The sequence below is a fragment of the Falco biarmicus genome, chromosome 1 (genome assembly GCF_023638135.1).
Source record: "Falco biarmicus isolate bFalBia1 chromosome 1, bFalBia1.pri, whole genome shotgun sequence".
Classification (NCBI taxonomy): domain Eukaryota; kingdom Metazoa; phylum Chordata; class Aves; order Falconiformes; family Falconidae; genus Falco; species Falco biarmicus.
This window is the reverse complement of record NC_079288.1, coordinates 66,541,256-66,562,070: the sequence shown is the minus strand read 5'-3', so window position 1 is coordinate 66,562,070 and position 20,815 is coordinate 66,541,256. Positions and strand designations below refer to the sequence as shown.

At 37.8% G+C, this 20,815-nt stretch overlaps 1 protein-coding gene across 2 annotated transcripts in view; it reads left to right on the top strand.

Annotated features, from left to right (window-relative positions):
- The first annotated feature begins 800 nt into the window (after positions 1 to 800).
- TUSC3 (tumor suppressor candidate 3) overlaps positions 801 to 20,815 on the top strand; it is a 137,927-nt gene continuing 117,912 nt past the window's right edge. The window contains exon 1 of one of the 2 annotated variants that reach the window (XM_056326628.1): positions 801 to 991. In XM_056326628.1, the coding sequence (XP_056182603.1) occupies positions 860 to 991 (132 nt within the window). In that variant the 5' untranslated portion in view covers positions 801 to 859. Of the gene's footprint in view, positions 992 to 1,191; positions 1,462 to 20,815 lie in introns of those variants that run through there. The other variant, XM_056326627.1, reaches the window with a different exon arrangement.

Here is a 20,815-nt window from a genome sequence, read left to right as displayed (position 1 = left end):
AAGAAATGAATAGTTCTAACTTCTGAGTCTGCAGCCCAGATGTGAGTAAATAACTAATGTAGCATAAGGTATTTGGAATTCTAGGGGAAAAAAAGAAGAAAAAATTAAGTATACACTCATTAATTTAACATTACCTAGCCTGTGCACCGCAATGTGTACTTTCGTGGAATAAATACGCAATCACTGAAGACTGTATCATGAACGATAGTACCAAATTAAAGCTGCATGGTTAATGCTCTGGGAATTAAATTCACAAATGAATAGTATTAGTGATTACATTTAGCATTATTTTCTGCAGAGGCTTTCTGTGTGTATAGTGAAATCTGACAAGCGTATGCATGCGAACTTGTAGAAAAAAAGGGTCGTTAATTTTCATTTCTTTTTACAGTCTTGATTTACAATTGCACATTGTTCTTCAGGTAGCTGTGGTGGGGAATGTGGAGCACCAGGTAGAGCTGCTCACTGTAACCCCAGGTGGGCACCACCTCTCGGGGACCCCCACCACCTCTGGGGCCACAACCTTGGTACAACGCACTGCCCCTGGCAAAGCCGACCGCAAGCCTCCATCTCACATCACCTGCACGTAGGGCTGAGGGGCTGATCGCCTGCCAGGTACCCAGCACCGAGGCCTGCCTCACCCACCACCCCCGCGCGAGGCCCGCGGCCGCCGTCGCAATGGCGTCGAGCCGTCCCCGCGGGCACGCGGCGAGGCGAGCGGGAGAACTGCATTTCCCAGGAGCCACCGCGCCCCGGGGCGCTGCCATTGGCCGGCGCCACCGCCCAATCAGCGGGGAGGAGGTGGGCAGCGGTGCCGCAGGTGCCCGCCGGCGGAGGCGAGCGGCCGGGCGGCGGGGGGAACATGGCGCTGGGCACCGGGGCGCGGCGGCGGCTGATGATGATGCATCTGCCGGCCGGGAGCGGCTTCCTCCTCCTCCTGCTGCTGCTGCTCCTCCTCTGCGGCCAGCTCGGGGGAGGACAAAAAAAGAAGGAGGTAGAGATGTTCTCTTCTTTCGCCGTCGCGCCCGGCCGAGCGGCTGGGGCTGCCCCGCCGCGCTGCACCCGCCGCCCTCCGCCCCGCCTCCCCGCACTGCCCCGGCCGCGGCCGCCCGCCTCCTGCCCCGCCGGCTCCTCTCCCTCCCCAGCCCTCAGGGGGGCGCCCGCAGGGCGCCGGGCAGCCGCGCACCCTGCCCCGCGGAAGATGGCCGGCTGCCGGCGGGGGCTGCGGGGCAGCCGGGACCCAGCGCCGCCCTCGGCGGTAGCGCCGTGTTCGCGGTCCCCGGCGCGATGGGCGCCCGCCGCTCCGTGGACCGTCAGCTCCCTGGCGGTGAGCGAGTGAAGGCGCTGGGCCGCGGGCGCCTCGGCAGCCGGCCGCGGGCGAGGGGCGCTGACCTGCGGCCGGCCAGCGGGAGAGCGCCGCTGAACCCGCCCAGTTACCGCACGGCGCCGAGGCGGTGGCGGCAGGTGGGGCCCCTGCCTAAGGGAGGCGTGGGGGAAGGAGCAGGTTTCATTCAGGTGTCGTAGCAACGCTCCCGTCTTCATTGACTGCTTTGCTTAAACAGGGAAATGTGCAATGTAAATATTCGTCTATTTCACCTTCCTGTGCTACTGGAGCTTACTGGGCCGGCCCCCTCTGCTCGCCCTCGGTTCCAGGGCAGGCCCCATACCTGCCAGCACAGCCTTCGTACGGTTCCTCTGTAACTTCGTTTAGGGAAGGGGATAACTTTTGACCAAACTGTAATTTCTTTTTCCTTATATTTTTACATGTATCTAGAGTTAACCTTGCTAGAGGATTGTGCTTTGTGCTGGTGGAGGAGAGGGAAAGAGCAATTTTGCCAACAGATCCTCTCCTTGAACTATCTGCTCAAAGAGAAGGATGGTTGAAAAATGTGTTTTTCTTTAAAGAACTATGTAGGTTACGAAGGCTTATAGGCCAAAGAAGTAAAGGGGGTACAGAGAGGGAGGTCCCGATGTCTTTCCTTTGGTGTCCCATGGAAGGACGCAAGGGAATATTTGGCTTAAAGCTGTCTCAGGGAAGTCGGGATTGGGTATCGGGAAAAGGTTCTTCGCAGAGAGGGCGCCAAGCACTGCAACAAGCTCCTCAGGGAAGTGGTCACAGCCCCAAACCTGTTGGTGTTCAAAGAAATGTTGGACAACTCCCGGGTATATGGTTTCACTTTTAGGTTGCCCTGTGTGGGCTCAGGAGTTGGACTTGATGATCCTCATGAATTACTTCCAGCTCGGGATATTCTGTGATTCCAAAAGACCAATGTTAGTATGTAAAATCTTTAATTATCTAAATAGTGGTCTGACTTTGTGGTCTTAACAAGTAATAAGCTGATTGTTGAGATAAATCCCTTGGGCGTCAACGTAAAAACCAAACACCTTCACTCTAGGCATTGTCTTTTTCCCTCTTTCTGGAAAAAGTAGGTGGTAATGTGTTGCTCTTCTGCTGCTATTATTAACTTATTTTCAAATCTTTAACTTACTAATGTTTGACAGTCTTGACTGACTTGTTGTGATGTGTGCTGGCATTGTGACTTCTTTTGACACTTTCATGTGGAGTGCCCAGCTGTGCCACCAAGATAGCTGAAATAATCTCTTTTTAGATGGAGTCCTTTCCTAACATGTAAATAATGGCAAATTAAAATGCAACTCTACAATTAATTTCTATAAAGTTTCCCAATCCTACAGCAGAGGTGGTACACAACAGGATTGAAATGAGTATTTTTTGCCCAGTTATTTGATATTCAAATACCAGCCAGTTCAAGCCACTATTTCTCCTCTGTAAACTTGTTTTTCAGGTTGGGTTCCCCCCCCTTTAAGTTATTAACTGATTAAATTAACTAACAGTTCTCAGTCTTCTGCATCTTTTTACTGCCATTTTTCTTTCCTGTTTAGTCTTTCTCTGTTAATGCCATGGACTAAATACTGCTCCTACAGGCAATACCCTGGCTTTATATAAATACTTTGTATCTATAACTGAATGTTTACACAAACTAGTGCAACATTGTAAGTGCTTGCTTCACTTGAAATGGAGTATAAAGGAAGTGTTACTTAGTGGTTTTCAGGGTTTTGTACTTTGTACGTGTTTTGCTCTGAATATGTTATATATGTTACAGGTAAATCTGGCTCCTTTTCTTGTCCTACTAACCTCATGTTGAAAGCTGTGGTAGTTTGCCCAATGAATATGGGATAAAGACATCCGTATACGAAATACAAAACTTGAACTTTCTTACACTAAACAGTTTGAAAATAACATTTTAAAACTGTTCTGAGGAAAATTATATGAATTGAAAGAGCGCAGGATCTTGTGCTATGGGAGGTTCCTGTTCACAATACTGTCCAGAAGTACAGTGGTAAAAGGCAAAAATGATGGAAGATAAATGTGTAAAGTGAACATACAATGAATTGTTTCAAAGTGAGTGCTGCAGGAGGGAAGTTAATGTAGTAGGATTAAGATATATCTTGTGACATAAAAAGAAGTCACATCTCAGTTTCCTCTTTCCTGCTTGCTTTGTGTTTGCCTTTGTTGGGGTGATTGTCTGGAAAGAGAGGTAAAGAATTAGAGAAAGTAAACTTTTTTCCCAATCAGCTTTTTTGGAAAAAACTTAAGTGCTTGAAAAGTAGTTGAAAATAAGAGGAACTTGAGGTATTGGAATTGGAGCTTAAGCAAGGAAAGTATCCTTGTTGAAGACAATTTTTTTTTTTTTCTTTCAAAGCATTGACTATACAGAAAAGTATGCGTAAAGTCTGAGTGATTAGAGCTGTCTGGATCAGTTGTATGAGCCTGGAAGATAGAAATGTATTAGATATTTTTGAAGGACTTACTGTTAGGGGAGGAAGATGGATGGGGAAACTAGAGAACATTTGGTGAACTTTCTGTGTTGATTATGCAATACTATGTTAGAACTGTATTTAGAGTGGAAGGTATGTATGTTCTTAAATTTCTAAAATACGTTGTCCTATACAGTGAAATATTCTTAATGATAACTAAAGAAACTTTCCCCTCTGGCATATTACTGAAAATTGCTGAGGCCCATCTTAAATTTGATTAGATTTATAAAAAATCAAATAAATATTTATTTGGAATGGATTTGCATTAGTTGATAGTTAGTCATCTGGTGTCATGGAAACTATTTCTAGAATGGCCACATAAATATATAAACATGCAAACATTCCTATTGCTTCTCTTTAGTCCTGCTCTTCACTTTTCTGTACTGTGAACACTCATGACAGCCTTCACGCTGAGGAGATAAATAGAAAACATTGGACTGTCTTAAAATGACCACAGATAAAATGTAACAATTTGGAAATTAGATGAAAAGTAATGTCAGCTTTCTCCCATGGCTCAGACTTAAGGGCTAAGTAGACTGGGAAAGACTGCTTTTATGATTTTAATTCTGCTGCTGAGCAGTACCTTTCTATAAATTGAAGCTGGGGAAAAAATAGTTCTTGGTTATAGAAATAGCAGCAAGTGACTGAAGCAGGACTCTTCTCTTGGAAACTATATTCATGATGGGAGAAAATAATAGACTGTTTCCACAGTGTCTGAGAGAATATAGTTGTATTAACATACATGAATTTTTTTTGTAAGGCATGTTCCCAATCCTTTTGATGTTTTTTATGTACCTTATACAAATTCTAAGTAGGTAAAACTATTAAAAATTGAAAGGAATCAGAATGAGAATATTACACTTTGAAATATGCCAACAGCTTTTTATTATAAATTGCTTCACATGGGCAATTTATATTTATATAGATAAATAATTTTTTTTTGACTGAAACATTTAGAAGGAGAATATTGGTTTTGCAATATGAAAAGCATTTCTCATAGAGGGTAGAATTTATTTTTGAGCTTTCAAGTGATGATTCAGAAGCTTAGTTTAAACCACTGATATGCAACTGTAGCTATTTTTCTGTAGACTTGCCATTACTGCTAAATCTGACACAGGGAAGCTATCCATGTAGAGGAACATACCAGCTTCATTCAAGCGGAAGTATTTTGTTGAGCTTAAATTTACTCAAAAAGATGCTGATGACACATAACAATGTTTTAGTTATCTTACTCTTCTGTAGTGTCATAGTTTGCCCTGAGTATTTTTGAAGTGTTTCAAGGCTTGTATCTCTTTTACTGTTCCTTATCTTTTCCTCCCTGTGTGTCTCACCCTTTCCCAAACCGGCTGTAGAAATTACAGCAGCCATGAGAAATAGTAGAAGGTAGTTGAAAGGATGGTCTAATTGATCCTTTATCCCAAAGCTCAGCCATGCTTTTATTGTTCCTGACAAATGTCTGTTTGATGTGACCTTAGAAGCCTTCAGTGGTGGTGACTTTACAACTTCCTTAGGTAACCTATTATTGTGTTTTATTGTTAAAAAGATTTTTTTCCCAAATATCTAACGTAAATTTCTGTGTGTTCAGTCCCCACATTTTTGAGCCTATTATTTCTTGTCCTCATCATGACTGTAAAGAACAGATGATTCTTTGATGCATGGTCTTCTCCATTAAGGTGTAGCATTTGAGTTTTTCCAGGGTTAATTTTTTTCTTATAAATAGAAGTGACTCTGTATTTCTCTAAGGCTTTGAGTATTAAATGTGGTAATTTTCCTGAGAATCTTCAGTCCTGAACATGTTTTCTTCAGTGTTATGTGAAATTAACTGGGATAGATTGGCAGTATCTTCATGTTTCTGCACCATGTGTTCTTGTTTCCCTTTGCATTTACATATTAAGCCCATCTTGTTTTTTTAAGGTTACTGATGATTATTATGTTTTCCTTCCCTTGCATCCAGAATGGTACCTTTTGCTTTAGAATTCCTTTCCTAGTCTAATCCATGGTAGTGTTTCACCAGAAATGTAACAATTCTTACCCTTTCAGAGCTAGGGTCCACAAAATGTGCAGCAAAGCCTGCTGCCCTTGGTGTCTCTTGCTCCAAAATGGAAAAGGCATTAAAAATGGAGAAGGCATTACTTAGTTTCTTCTTCTGTCTTCTGATGCTGTTTTCGATGATCTATAGTATTCTTTCCTTCTGATGAATGTTCTGCCTGCATATTTAAATGAAAGAAAGAAATGATGAGAAACATGGTAGAGCAAGTGGAGAAAAAGCAAAGAAGAAACAAGATGTATGATGAATAAAGACTGTTCAGCGTAGATTCAATGGCAAATGTAGTATAAGAGAGATTCTTGATCTCTCAGTTCACTGATACTATTTCAACAAAAGTGATAATCAAAACTTAAGTTTCTTTTCTTCATCTGTTGAAATTCTCTTTAATGTTAAACTTGAATATAAAGCCTTTTTGATATTGTGATCATTAGAATTTTGGGTTTGGTCTCCAGACTGTGGAGCGCTGCGTGTTTTTGCTTTTGAAACAGCATGCAGGAAAATGGCCGTTATACCAAGTATAAACTTCTCTTCAAAAAATTTATTAAAAATTGAGATTTGTCAGAGGTTGAATATGTGAAGGGAAACTCAGTCCTGAGTATAGACTTGGCTTCAAGTAATTTTAAAGATATTTTGTAAGTGCAGGGTTTATATCCATTTGTGTAATTTGCCATTTTATCTACTGTTGCAGTAGAGCGAGAACTTTTTTCAATCAATGCTTAAAGCTTTTAAATAGCTGTCCTGGGTTTGAAGTGAAATAACAGTGATAAGTCATGCCTGAAAATGTGAAATTCTTTAAATGCATTTCTAAATGTTTTTCTCTACTCTGTCCTAAAAAGAATGGGAAAAAAGCAGTTGAAGAATTCTTTATGTTCTGCCGATTTTTACAAGCAGCAGAAACCTCTACATCCCTTCCTTTTTTATTCCTAATAAACTAAAGTTTTGGAGAAACTTGACAAAATTAACTAGCAATTCTTATTTTAAAAAAATCTGTATAGAAAACCTTGATGTCTTCAGTGATTGCGTACAGTAAGTGAAATAAAGGGTACTTACAGCAGCTTTTGTAATTGGATTACTTAAACTTTTCTGTCCCAGGTGTCTCCATTTGGCATCCTTGCTGTCATAAGAGAGATCAGTGGCGTAATTGATATTTTCTCCAGTTCTGTTCTATAACTGTTTATACAGCACATCCTGTGCAACCGCATGGAAAATGCAGATTGTATCTGCTTGAGTTCTAAGTGCTCTGGAAAAATTAGTCAGCACAAAGTGGGAAAGCATTGGGGGTTTTCGTTGTTCTGGATCTTCAGATTTATTCTCTCCATTTTTGTTTTGAAGGTCTCACATTGTATTGGCTAAGGTAGTGATCAGAACTGGAAAAGGAACTTCACCTGGAATTTGTTTTAGGCCTCTTCCTCTTGCTCTAATAAATCTGAAAGTATTGTTATACTGAAAAGTATAGTTGCTTTTCATCTAGTGCTATGAGATACTATAATATATATAAAAAGAGTATCTTCTTTAATCTTTTGAGCATATATCAAATGTAGTAATGATTCTTTTATTAGAACTTTCAATAATGAGGGATTGCCATGGAAAAAAAATGAAAGATATGTTACAGTGATCCTTAAAGTTGCATTTCATATAAAAACACCTCATGGTTTTATATGCTATTATCACAAGTCCTTCACATTCTAAGATAGATAAGCAAGTTGATACTGGCATTGAATGGAGTACTTAGTTTATGACAATTAAAATAAACTGGCAATATTTTAATGACAGAAAATAATCCCCAAACTGGAGGTAGAAAATATTGGCACCCTTGCCAGTGCAGGCTTATTCATGACAGCATTCTTCTTCATGATTGCTAATGTTGTGGCAGGACTTCTGTTGTTTCTTTGGGGTGCTTTTTCTCCCACTTAATGGGATTTGATGGTAGGATTTTATTTTCTTCTGATGATTGTATCTGATAATACCATTTTGGAATACCCCAAGTTCTTCATCTTCTTAAGCCGTTGCAGTCCTTAGCCTAATTATGCCATTCCATTACTTTTTCTTGTTCTTTTCTTCAGAACCTAAAGCACTTATTTTTGCATTTCAGACATACTGTTTGTTAAGTTTAGCAGAGTTGGGCTGTTTTTCATGAAACATTTGTGTATCAAGTTCATAACATAAGTGGTGATTACAGTTGTGCAGTCCCTTTGTGGAATGACATTTTGAACTCAGAGTTGCTCAAGGTTATAGGCTATAGCATCTGCTGCTTGAAAGATAAGAACTATTTTCTGCTCTGCTTTTAGTCTGGTTTGTAAATAATCTCATATTACTATTGCTGTCTGCTATACTTCTACAAAATTAACGTGTTCAATTATTTTCCTTATCTACTTGCCTTACACAGGCCAACTATTGACAGGATCTAGTTCCGAATCCTGTGATTTTACATTTCTGTTTAAATTCTCTAGATTTTGGTACGTATGTTTGTCTGAGCCATGTAAATGTCTTTTCAATAGAGATTTTTGTGGAGCAGAAGTGTAGGTAACATAGTAAAAAAAATGCTAATATGTAAGGTTTTTATTTTACAACTTCTACTAAATGTTTTTGTAAACTTTATTATTTTATGATCCATTGATACTTAGCCTGTTTTTCATGACTCGTGAAAATAATTAACAGTTGTTCAGCTACTTAGTTACCTAATTCCTTTGATACTGCATGTTATCAGGTCCTGCTGGTTACACGTTCAAACTTTTTCATGTATTTTGTTTCTTAGACCTTGTCAGTGGCAGAGGTGCATTCTAAATCTAAAGTTAAGCCTTTACCTCAAAACTGCACTGTCCTCCAAGAGTGTGATTGTTTAGAAAAATTGTTATATTTATATTGCAGTGTTTTTTCTGCACTATGCTGAACAATACGGGGTTTTTCGCAATAAAGTATGAGAGGTAAATTTTTGGTTGGCGCTGCTTAAACTTTTCTTAGTAGTTGTAGCTGCTTTCACTTCAGTTGTTCAAATTACTACTTAAAACATGTTCTTTTCTTTCTCTTAGTTATCATCAACTCCATATGACCCTCCTCTACTTTTGATCGTAAACTAGAATATCTAAATTGCATTTAATCCATAATTACTAAATTTACTGGGGTACTGATATACGAAAAATATGAAACAATACTTTTTAAAAAATCCTATTAAAGTATTTTAATGTGAATCTGCATCTTTCTATAAAAGACTTAACTAGAGACTCAGATTCTTCAAGGGAGATTAATGTGGGGGATGGTAAAACTGAGCAGACAGGATGCTTTGAAATACAGCTCCTTTCTCTACTCTTGTATTTTAAGGTTATCTAACAGTATAAAGAAGGTATTTGAGTACAAGTATAAATTTGTTTTGATTGATAGAGGTAATACTTTTCTAGATACCCTGGAAGTTGCAGGGCTGGGGCTACAGTGAAGGAATAGATTAGCTGTACCAGCATATGTTTAGGTGTTTGTCCAAAGACAGGAATTCAACTTACAAGTAGGTGATGCAATCATAGAGCAACTTACTATAGAAGCCTGAGGGCACCTCATCATAAGTGGCAGTACCAGTGCTCTGCACAGTCAGTGATCTTGAACTAGGGAATAAGAAATACAAAAGAATGTTTCTGAAAGCTTGCCCTTCCCTAGAGTTTGGGTGCTGAAGTCAGATCTGTAAGTCTGCTGTCCAGGATTTGGTATGATTTGCTAACATAGATGATGTCCTGGTAAAGTATTGTGCAGACTTAAGCTACAGGAGCAGGGGATGCTGGTGATGACTGCATACTAATTCTTCAACAAGGATTATGTATGTGGTCCTTAAAAATAATAAAACAAAAAAGCAAAATAAGAATGTGATCACTCAGAGTATTGCTTTCTTTTTTTTTTTTTTTTTCTGTCCACATGGTGATGTATTTATAGTGAAGGTGGTATGTACTCTGGTTTCTGTTCAGATCATGTAAGATGGTGCAAGCATGCCTATTGATTGTGGTTTACAGGATATGATTTCAGGGGTTTCTCCTGAGATGTAGGACTTAAATACTTCCATGTTGGTGAAGATCATATTGAATCCACTTCTCCTCCTTACTTGGTCAAACACTAAAATTTAGAACAGTGCACAAATTTACACAGACATAAGTGGGTTTTGTTTTCAAGCATGCTTTTAAAGTAAATCCTCTGTGATGCCTTTTACTGAGATGGTTTTGGGTATGAATTAGGTATTTTCAGATTGTGCTTAAAATCAGATGCCCAGCGGGATTAATACACTTGCTACCTACTTTATCAATCTCTTTAGTGGGACCATAACTTGATCTCACTGCAAAGTCTGGTGTGTATAAGTGTAGGGCATGTTCAGAGGCCTAGACAACACTGAGAATTCTTCTTCCTCCTTTGCTGCTGTGTGAGTATTTTTTATACGTGTGGGCTATGCAACTTGGTAGTTGGATATGAAGTAGAATTATACATGTTGCAGATGCCTGTGGTTAATTAACTTGATTGCCTTCCATCTATGGATCTAGCCAGCGAAAAACAAGTTAGTTAAACATGCAAACCTCATGTCCAGTGTAATGTTACACATCCTGGTGACTTAAATGGAAATCCCGTCAGGTGTTTCCCTGACCAGTGTGTTTTGGCAAACAAATGCAACTTGCTGCTGGATTTTTTTTAATTATTATTCTTGGGCTGGATGAGAGAAAAAGTATGTAAGGGAAAACAACTATTAAAAGCTGTCTTGAAAATAAGAGGAGGGGTATGAATTGCCATTTTTTTTTTGTTTATTCTAGCTTTTTCTACATAGTATTTTTGAGATGCTACCTTGCCTTACATTTTTGAGATAGTCCTAGAAGATTTTTTTTATACTACAATAACAATTAATGGGATATATAAATAGGTTGATATGACACTAAATGCAGTGCTTTACTGTAGAAGTATGAAGAAGTGAAACTGTTTATTTGCTCTTATGCTTGTACCTTTCTGACCTCATTTCCAAAAAATGGATTTTCATCAAACCATTTATGTTGCCATTATACTGTAAGAAGGCTTGCAGCCTATCTATGAATCTGGCAGTTGAGTATTGCAAAAATCAGTTTGAAGTGGATAAGTCTTTAGTAGGAGATGAATGAAGCTGATAAGATTTCTTCTTATCATCTACCAGCCATATGCCTTAAATGGAATTGCTGTTAATGACACATATAATTTCATTAGTAGCCAGACTTCTCCTGTATGTTCTCTCAGCAAGTCCTAAATTCTTCTAATTTATCTCATGCTGAAATGTGACTTACTCAATGGGTGGCTGATCAGGTAGGAGTGTTGAATCTGATCAACTTATTTTTTTCTATAAGCAGTTGATTTGAATTTGAAGCAAAATGCCTGTGAAATATGATGCCACACAAATTGCATGTAAAGATATTAAAAGCACACAATAAGATACACATGTTTCTAAAAAGACAACTTTTGATCATCCAAACAAATATTGTTTTGGTCCAGCAGGAATATTTGGTCATGCTATTTAGATAAGTCCTTTTATTATAGTTCAACAGTAATTGTTATCACATGCAGATGGCAATATTTGTTTATTTCATTCAGGAAATCATTCTAACAGTATTCTTTCTGTAAGGAAATGTGAAATGACCTTGCTTTAAAAAACAGTAAAAAAGTTTATGAGGTTTAGCTATTAAGATTTAAGAGAAGCCAAGTTCAATGAGCAAATCTGTTCAAAGTAAGAGTCCTTAAATCTTTAGAAATCTGTTAGAGGATAGAAACTGGTAGTGCTAAGTTGTCTGAATTATATATTATTTTTGCATCACAGTTAGAAATATTTAGGTTGTGGTTTGTACTCTTGGTAACCATATGATTGCTCAGCTTCAGTGCATTTAACTGGAAGCTTTTTCATCATCCAATTCTATGCCTGATTTCTACCAAGCTTCTAACTGAAGTAGAAAGTGAATGGCCGGAATTTCATTGGAATTTCAAGGACGACATCAGTCTTAGGAAGCTTAATCCAAATTCAAGATGTAAGACTGTTATGACTTTTTCTTGTCCACAATAGATGGATTCAGTTATTGACAATGTGACAGTGCTTTGAGTGGGTAAGGCAGAAATTAACAGGAATGGTGCATTAATATTGAAATTACTATGTAAATATTTTCCTTCTGTTGTGAGACACTTTCTCTTCTGAGCTAGGTGTGGATAGAAGCTCTTGACTATCTTTATAACTTTTCTTCAAATCTCTGTTTATTGATAGCACTGCACTACCTTCTTCAGTGGGCTGTTTGTTTAGAAACTAAGATGAAGCATTATTAATATCCGCTGGACAGGCTCCAGATATTGTAATTATTTTCCAGTTCTCTTATGCTTTATGTTTTGGGGCATTGCTAATAATTTTCCACTTAAAATGCATGACAGGCTTTCTCATTTTTCTATTTGTTTCCTCTAAGCTGGATAAATCAGTCAGTACAGATAGTTTTACACACACACACACAGAGGTTTGCCCTGGTCTATATGAAATAGCACACGTGCACACACAGGCGTACAGACACACACAGGTTTACCTTGGTCTATATGAAATAACATTTACCTTTGCGTTGACAGGTGCGAGTTTTTCTCTTCCTGTAACTCTAAACCTAGGTTCTGTAAAAGATCAAAGTGCTCTAACTAGACCTCATGGAGAATGTAGCTTTCAGAGCAGTTTTCATCTGAAACGGTCTCATGTAATTGCGTATTGGTTCTGGAGGCTGCTAACTTTTATTCAGTTTCTTTAAAAGTAATAGGCACTTGAAGTTCTGCTTTTGTACATATGGAAGGATAATCCTCATCTAATTTAGCATCTTGTGTTCTAGCCCATCCTGTGAATGAAACTAGGCATTCTTAAGCCATTGTGTGCTGTGAACTTGTGACATTCACAATAGGATTTAATTTGTCAATGAAATTTGACGTCTCAACCTTTTATACAGTAGCGTTGTGATTAGAGCATGTCTGGAAAACTGACATAGTGGGAGCAGTTGATATTCACATGATTTATGGGAAATGATATCCTGTTTCACTTAAAGTACCCTAGGCACGTGTCTGTCTGCTCCTCTGGGTGCTTGGATCCTGTTAAGGTGGTCTGCATTATTACTTTAATTCAAAAAGCGAGCTCCTGCTCTGAAGTGTATTGGTTGTTTTCCCCCTGCAATGCTTTGCTCGCCCTCTGAAATGGTCTCTTGTGTGAGCTGGATTCTATTACTGAAATTAAACTGAAGCATGCACTCCAGAAATGCAGGTAATGCACTCCAATTGCTAATCTACATTAAGTCCTTGGAACTAGTTTAGAATTAGTTTGAAGCAAAGTCCTGTAGGGCGTGGGTATCAAGGTTTCAGCAGTAGCTGTTTTGTTCGGCAGGCCCATTTGTTTGTATTGCACTGCTCGCTGGTATCGACCTAGCCAAGCTGTCCTCTTGCACAGGCACAGAGCTTCAGAGAAGGTTGGGGGATTCACTGGGCCACAGAGGAGCGACAAGAGGCGAGGGAAGATAATTTTCTAGCTGAATGATCATTTTAAAGAGGGAAGTCCTGGGTTCCCACAGCTATTTATATGTTTAATCCAATAACTGTTTAGTGTAAAATATTGTAATACAATCTGTTCAAGTAGGTTTACTTGTCTGCCATCTGGACTGAGTGCAGCCTGCCAAACCTCTAAGTTGGGGAACACACAGAGGGCAATGAAAGAAATCAAGGTTACTTTTAAGTAGAGATGGGTTTTCAGGATAACCTCTCTACACTCGCTTTTCTCCATTTAAGCTGCTATCACCTTCTCATTTGTAACTGCCTTTGTCAGTGCAAGTGGCTGAAGGAAGTAAGCGTAGAGTGCATTATGCCCAGTGCTCTGAAGTGCCAGCCCTTGAATATTTAAAAGTAATGGAGACTGCTGGGAACATAAATGTACTCAAGTCGACATTTTGCTTTTGCTGTTCTAGGCTGTTTGTATGTTACAAAAATGTGGAGGAGGGGGAGATTACACAAAATCTGGGTTGTAAGTAGCTGGTGGCAGGTGGGAGAAGCTTGTTCTGGAATTAAGAAGCAAATCTGGAATTGCTGACTGTAGTCTCAGTTCCTGTTTGCTCTAGATCCAAATTCCTTATTTAACTGCTTCTGTGTGGCTTAGTTAAGCTAAGTACCATGTGACATCTACAGATAACAGGCGAAAAAGAGCATAGCGCAAGTTTGTAGTGGTGTTTGATTTAGTTTATAGGTGGTCATATGTCCCCATATTTGATTTGGGTTTAATGGAGTGCTAGATGGGGGAAAGGCACAAAGCTGATAAGTTTCTTTTAGTGCAAACTGGTTTATACTTAACAAAATATATTAGTAAGTGGGCTACACCAGGAAACAATGAGATCTGAAATCATTCCGCTCTAGACTTTTAGTTGAGATAGTTATTAGTGGTTCAGCAACCTTATAGTGCCATCAGTAGTGATACTAACGGAAATGGTTCCATCTGTGTGAGAACTGAATGATATTTCCATCCTCAGCCTCTTCATAAATTGAGGATAAATATGCTCATGCCTTATGCATGCTCATTTTACAAGACCCTCAAGTGAGCTATGTTGGAGAGATCCTAAGTCCAAGTATATATTGCATATTCAGATAACATGTAGTTTCATAGAAAGTAGAACTTATTTTTTTTCTTGTCCCACTGCGTTCAAGAGGTAAAATTACAGCTGCGTTAGTGTATTAGTCTATTGGCATGTATCTTAAGTGATTCAAAAATCTAGCTGAAGCTGGTCAGTTATAGCAACATCAGTTTTTCGAGCAATGAATGCATTGTGCTGTCATGCAGAACTTGTGCTTGCTTGGCTGTGAGGGGGAAAATTACAAGTTCATTAGCTGATGCAGCAGCTTTGTCTTCTGAAATAATTTGAAGCCTGTACTCCTCCTAAGAAGTGAAGATGGAACTTTTCCTGAATTTAATGAACTGTTTTGATGGTAAAAATGTTCTGCAGGAAACAAACAGGTTTTCACTCAGGCCTTTACAGTGAATGTTGAGTCTACAAAGAGTTAAGGGAGTGTGCTTTAAAAATTAGCTAAGAGATACTTCCAGCTTTCAGCTGTTTTTTGTTATTAGATCTACAGTCACTTTTTCTAAGAATAAAAGATGCATAAAATGTTAGAAATTTGATTTCAGATTTATCAAATGGAAGTTAATTTCAGAAGGTAAAAATAAGACTTCATGATATGTCCATGTTTTTAAAAGAATGCAATGTTATTTTGGTAAACACAACAAAAGTTTATTTTTCTAATGTAGACATTAATTCCACTTCCAGTTTCCTCAGTGTGAGTTATTGAGTTATCCACTATAAGGGACTTGAATTTTTAATATTCATCACAGTAATTAATGCTGAGTATGGGTGTTTAAGCAGCAGTTTCTTACCACATTTAAACCCTTAGGTTTTGCATTAAAGCTTCCTGACCACTCGGTACGGTGTTGATTTAACATTCAACAATGAACTTCTGCTTTAATCATATTAATTGCACTTTTTCTTTACTTAGATCAAAATTATATGCTGGTATCTATGAACAGTCTTTCCTTAAAGTACTCAGAAGTAGATCTGAAACTACAAAGTAATTATTTTATGTTAAAAGGATTAAGGGCTTCATCTGTCACTAGAGATTGTCTACCTCCCATTGAACCACAGAATCCATTCATGAATTTAGCACCATGCTTGTCCTTTGTCTCATACTTACCAGGGAAGGTAGTATTCTAATGAGAGAATCTCCTGTTCAAAGAACTGTGTAATAATTCTGTCCCTTAAAGTAGGGATAATTCCAAGTATGCAACAACTTAATCTGGGTGGCTGACAGAGGAAAAAGGAAAGATTTGTAAAAGGTTTAACTTTTTGAAAACGTTGAAGTACTAGTTGCAGAGAAGAAGAATGCTAAATTTACTGGTTCTGTTGTAATTTTGTCTGGCTTTTTCCTCCCAAGAAACAGAAATTTCTAGGAAACTCTGACCATAAAGTGACCAATAAAAGTGTGGAATAATACAATAAAACAATGGAGATAAAATGTCAGAGATGGTGAAGAATGTATGAGTAACTATTAGTAATAAAATGACAGTGAAATAATGTGAGTATAGATGATATTTCTTACGATGAATGAGTCATGATCAAAAGAAGTTAAAAAAAATATTAGGAGGCATACTACTCCGAAACATACATTAATACAGGGATAGTGGGTACAATATACAAATTGCCTAATTTTTAAATGTGGAGTTTAAGCTTAATTAATTTTGATGCTTTCAAAACTTTCTTTATTGCTTAGTATTTCTAACTTTGTTTTATTTGCTTGTGGAATCTTTTTAGTGAAATGTTTTACCAAAAGAAAAAATAAGAAAGAGGATTGCTTTACATATGATAAAAGGAGGCATAATCAACTGTCTGAACTTGCATCCAATCTTTTATGACTAGGTAGTTGTGTTATCTGAATCCTTCTGTATTACAATTTCTCATTTATAACAGAAGAAAAGAGTGTTTTTTTGTTTTTGTTTTTTTTTTTTGGTGGCAAGTCATGCAGAGAAATCCTCTGCTCTGGAACCTTTTTTTCTTGTTTTATAGTAGGCTGTCCATTTAGTTGACTAGATCATGTTGCTATTGTTACTCATGTAAAGTGCTGTAGATATTTGTGACTATCTTTGATAGATAATGTTAATACCCTTAAAATGCAAATCTGTTCAAAAGGCAGGTTGACAGATATTTGGAGGGAAAAAATGAAGGTTCACAATTAATTTCTTCATTGTGGGAACAGTTTGACCTTGAAACCAGAGTGAGCTTTTGTTAATTTCAAGTGAAGTAATGAAACAAGGTACTACTTTCTAATACCCTTGTAAAAGAAGGAAATTTGGTATCTTACCTTCTCTACTCAAGAGTCATTGTTAAGACTGCCCCTAATGTTAAAGCATCATCTGGAGAGTTATTTGAATTCAGTTGTTAGATGTTGTAATTGGCTTTCTCCATAACTCTGCCCAGACTTCTTTTGTTACTTGTCCGTTTTATAAAATTGAAAGTTTGGTACTTCCCTTTGTTCCTGCTTTTTCCTTTTAATAGTCAAAAAAAGGATGTGTTAAACAGATAAACTGATGTTTTTTTGTTTTCAGCACAAATTCTTTTTGGAAAAAGTAACAGTTTTTTAATATTTGCTCTGTGGCTATGTAATTCTTCTGTAAGCTCAGAAGCTTTAGAAGCCATCAGTTTAGAAAAGAAAAAAAAATCTACTTGAAAAGCCCACCTTTTGGCCATGTCAGCTGTCTAATGTGAATGATTTTGATATTTTAATGCCTTTCTTAGTGTCATGCAATAAGTGTCAAATGTAGTTAATTTTGAAAAAAAAAAAGTGCTGGAAGTGTGCATGACAGGTTTTGTCAATCTGTAATATGACATTTTATGTATGTTATGAAATTTCATGAAAGCAATGGACATTGAATGTACAATAAAAATCCACTAAATATACTGGGGTGCACATGGTCAAACAAAACCAAATTCCCCTTAGGTCTTTTGAAGCACTATCTGTGATTTTTTTTTTTTTTTTTTAATAGTAACATATTTAAAAAGAAAAGCCTGAAGGTCTAGTTTATTTTGGGTTTTTTTTCTCCTTATAATTTCTGGCACTTTTATCAATGACTTTTGTTGTGCAGTGTTAAAAATTACCTTTTAAGGAAATGTAGGAACAAGAATCCATCCAGACGGAGGGCTGGTTTATGAATGAATGTGTAATATTACATACATAATGTAATAACAGTTGCTTCAAAATACTTAAAACAGCAGTCCAAAGAATAAGTGATTTCTTTCATCACTTCTGTATACCACTTGGGTTGTGAAGAAAAGTGAACTAATAAATTGAAGGAAGATAAGAACTTTAAAACCAGTTTCCAGGACGGCAAGGACCTGCTGGTAGTGTAGATTCCTTTAGTAATATTCTGCAGCTCTTTTAATAGAGGAGGATGAATGAGAAGTATTATGTCCTCTTTCTTTCCTTTTTAATGAAAATTGTAGTCTTCACATTACTAAAACAAAGACCTGGGTTCAATTGATGTAGATAACCTTCATGAAAAAAGGTAAGAGAAAATAAGAGCTCAGTAAAAGAGTTGCAGCCCTTTTTGGAAAGGCCTCTTTTTGGCAACAGTTCTATTAAAGTGAATTTCTCTCATTTACCCTTGCTGCTCTTGGATGGATATGGAATCACTGTGAACAAATACTAGAGGAGACCATCTGGTCCTGAGCTTTTTTCCAGCACCCCACTTCAAACTCTTCACTGTGCATGTTCAGCAAGCCAACAACACGTTATAATTACACACTTTCTCCCACATGCCTTTTAAGATCATCTTTTGTATGGATTTAATGTAAATTTAATGCATTTAAAACTGAAGGTACAGGATGATTAAACAAAATTTTTGAGTCAGATCTTGCTTGCATATCATTTATGACTTTGTTGGAGTTCAGTTTTGACACGTGTTTGGGGTGTTGTTTTTTTTTTTCCTGCTCATCTGTTTGAAGTGGAAAAAATAATGTGTTGAATGTAAACTTTAACAGTATCAGAATCTTTCATACAGTCTTGAGAAGATTGATGTAAGGATGCTTATTTGCTGTTTCTACCCAACTCTAGCCATAGTGCTCATTGTCTTTTATAACATAGTTTACATATAGCATACTGGAATCTGGACTACCGTCGTGGTTTAACCCCAGCCACCAATGAAGTACCACACAGCCACTCACTCACTCCCCCCAGCCTCGAAGGGCGTGGAGCAGAACTGGGAGAAAGGTGAAACTTGAGCATTGATATAAGAACAATTTAATAATTGAAATAAAGTAAAATAAAACTAATGATAATGGCAATAAAAATTGTAATGAAAAGGAGGGAGAAGGGGAGAGGAATAACATCCAGAGGGAAGGAGGCAAAACCCCCAAGAGATTCACAATACAGTTGCTCACCACCTGCTGACCAAGGCTGAGCCAGTCCCCCAGCAGCAATTGGCAGACTCCAGCCAACTCCCCCAGTTCTGATGTTCTTTAGTATGGAATATCCCTTTGGCTAGGTCAGGTCAGCTGCCCTGGCTGTGTCCCAATTTCTCATGCCCCTCCAGCCTTCTTGCTGGCAGGGTGTGAGAAATTGAAAAGTCCTTGTCTTTTAATAAGCGTTATCTAGCAACAACTAGATATATCTAGCAACTGATGTTATCAGTTACCAACATTGTTCTCACACCAAATCCAAAAAACAGTACTGAACTAGCTACTGAGAAGATGAACTCGTTTCACAGCCAAAACCAGGACAGCTACATAGTATATCATCTTTGATTAGCCAGTTCAATTATGTGAAGTAGACTACAGGGTTTTTTTTTGCCATAATGGAGAGTTCATGTACCAAGATAAGCCCGTTGGATTTTGACTACACATCTGCCATGGGTCAAATATGGTTATCTTCCTTATAAGTGTATGGATGAAAAAGGAGGAAAATAATTCTATTTCTACCAACTATCTGTCTTGTCTAGAGGGCCACTGCCAGAGATGTGAACAAGAAAATTAAAATGATGCTTGAAAAGTAGGAAGCACTATATTTTCTGCATTAAAAAAATGAATAAATGCTGTTGTGGGACTGAAAACTGATTGGCTGTCCAAATCTTGCCCATTATCTCATTCTGCCTTTCAAAGTGACCAAACTAATTTACTACCTCCTTTCTAAACATTATTATTCCTCAGAGCTAGGAATAGAATCTAGGCTTCCTGAATATCAATATTCTCTTGTTGATAGCAAAGATAAAAATAAAGGGGAAAATGTAACTTCATAGAAATGTTTAACTTCCTCTGGAGACTGGGCTATGTAGAAGTGGCTAGTTACAACTTGTGTTGCTCAGTAGCCTCTAACACAGGTTTTTTGATCCAGGGTATCCATACTGACAAGACATTCAAGATTTCTTGGTTATGGAGTTAGAACTATGATTTGATGTTGTAGTATTCAATCACTGCAAGATAAAAGAGCATGATTTTTTTATTTTTGTCACATGATTTTGGGAACAGTTCATTGGTTGATGCTTTTAACACAATTTATAGATGTAGATAGATCAGATTTCAAGATTAGAACCATCTGATTATCAAAAAGTGGTAAGGGTTGAGCTTTTAATTGTGGATTTGAGTGATATCCAAAGTGGCAGCTGTCCCATATGCATAAATGTCCATTGTCAACATAAGGTACATTTTCCCCTTTGTTACATAGCAGTATTGATGGAAAGTATACCATGTTTGCCCTTGTATAAGGCAGGCATTTATATCAGCTGTTGCTGCAGGGTGTACCTCATTTCTAGAGGTTTTAGAAAGTGAAGATATAGTAACAGCCAAACTTACTTCCACTTGGTCAGTGGCATCATATTTTCTAATTACATGAGTTTATTTTCCTGTAACGTAATTAATTTCTCAAGTAAAGGTTAATACTACTGTTACTATAATTCATGGTATAAAATACAAATATTATAATTAGTGTGTCTCAGCATGTTTGAAAAGTTTGATGTAATGCCAGGAATAACTTTTATCTAACTCGCCTGCAGGTGTAGATTTTTATGAAATTCTTCATCAGTTAGAAATACTGCTACATGCCAGTACTGAATTTTTATTTAAATGAATAGCAGTGGGTTTTTGTGTCTTTATGTTCACAAGAGGATGTTACATTTGCACAGATCCTTATGAGCATAAATCAGATGAACAGAAAGATATGTGGGCTCTCTTCCAGTCCATATTGCCTATATTTTTCTTTCTTTCCATTATTTTCAACTTTGGGATAGATGTCAAGTCTTGTGTCAGTAAAAATAACTGCTGTATATAGCATGCCTCCAGAAGTTATAAGGTAGTCACATAAACAGTCATAAGCAATAGCAAAAAGTCATTCTGACCTGTAATCTGTGTCACAGACAGAGAAGGTTTC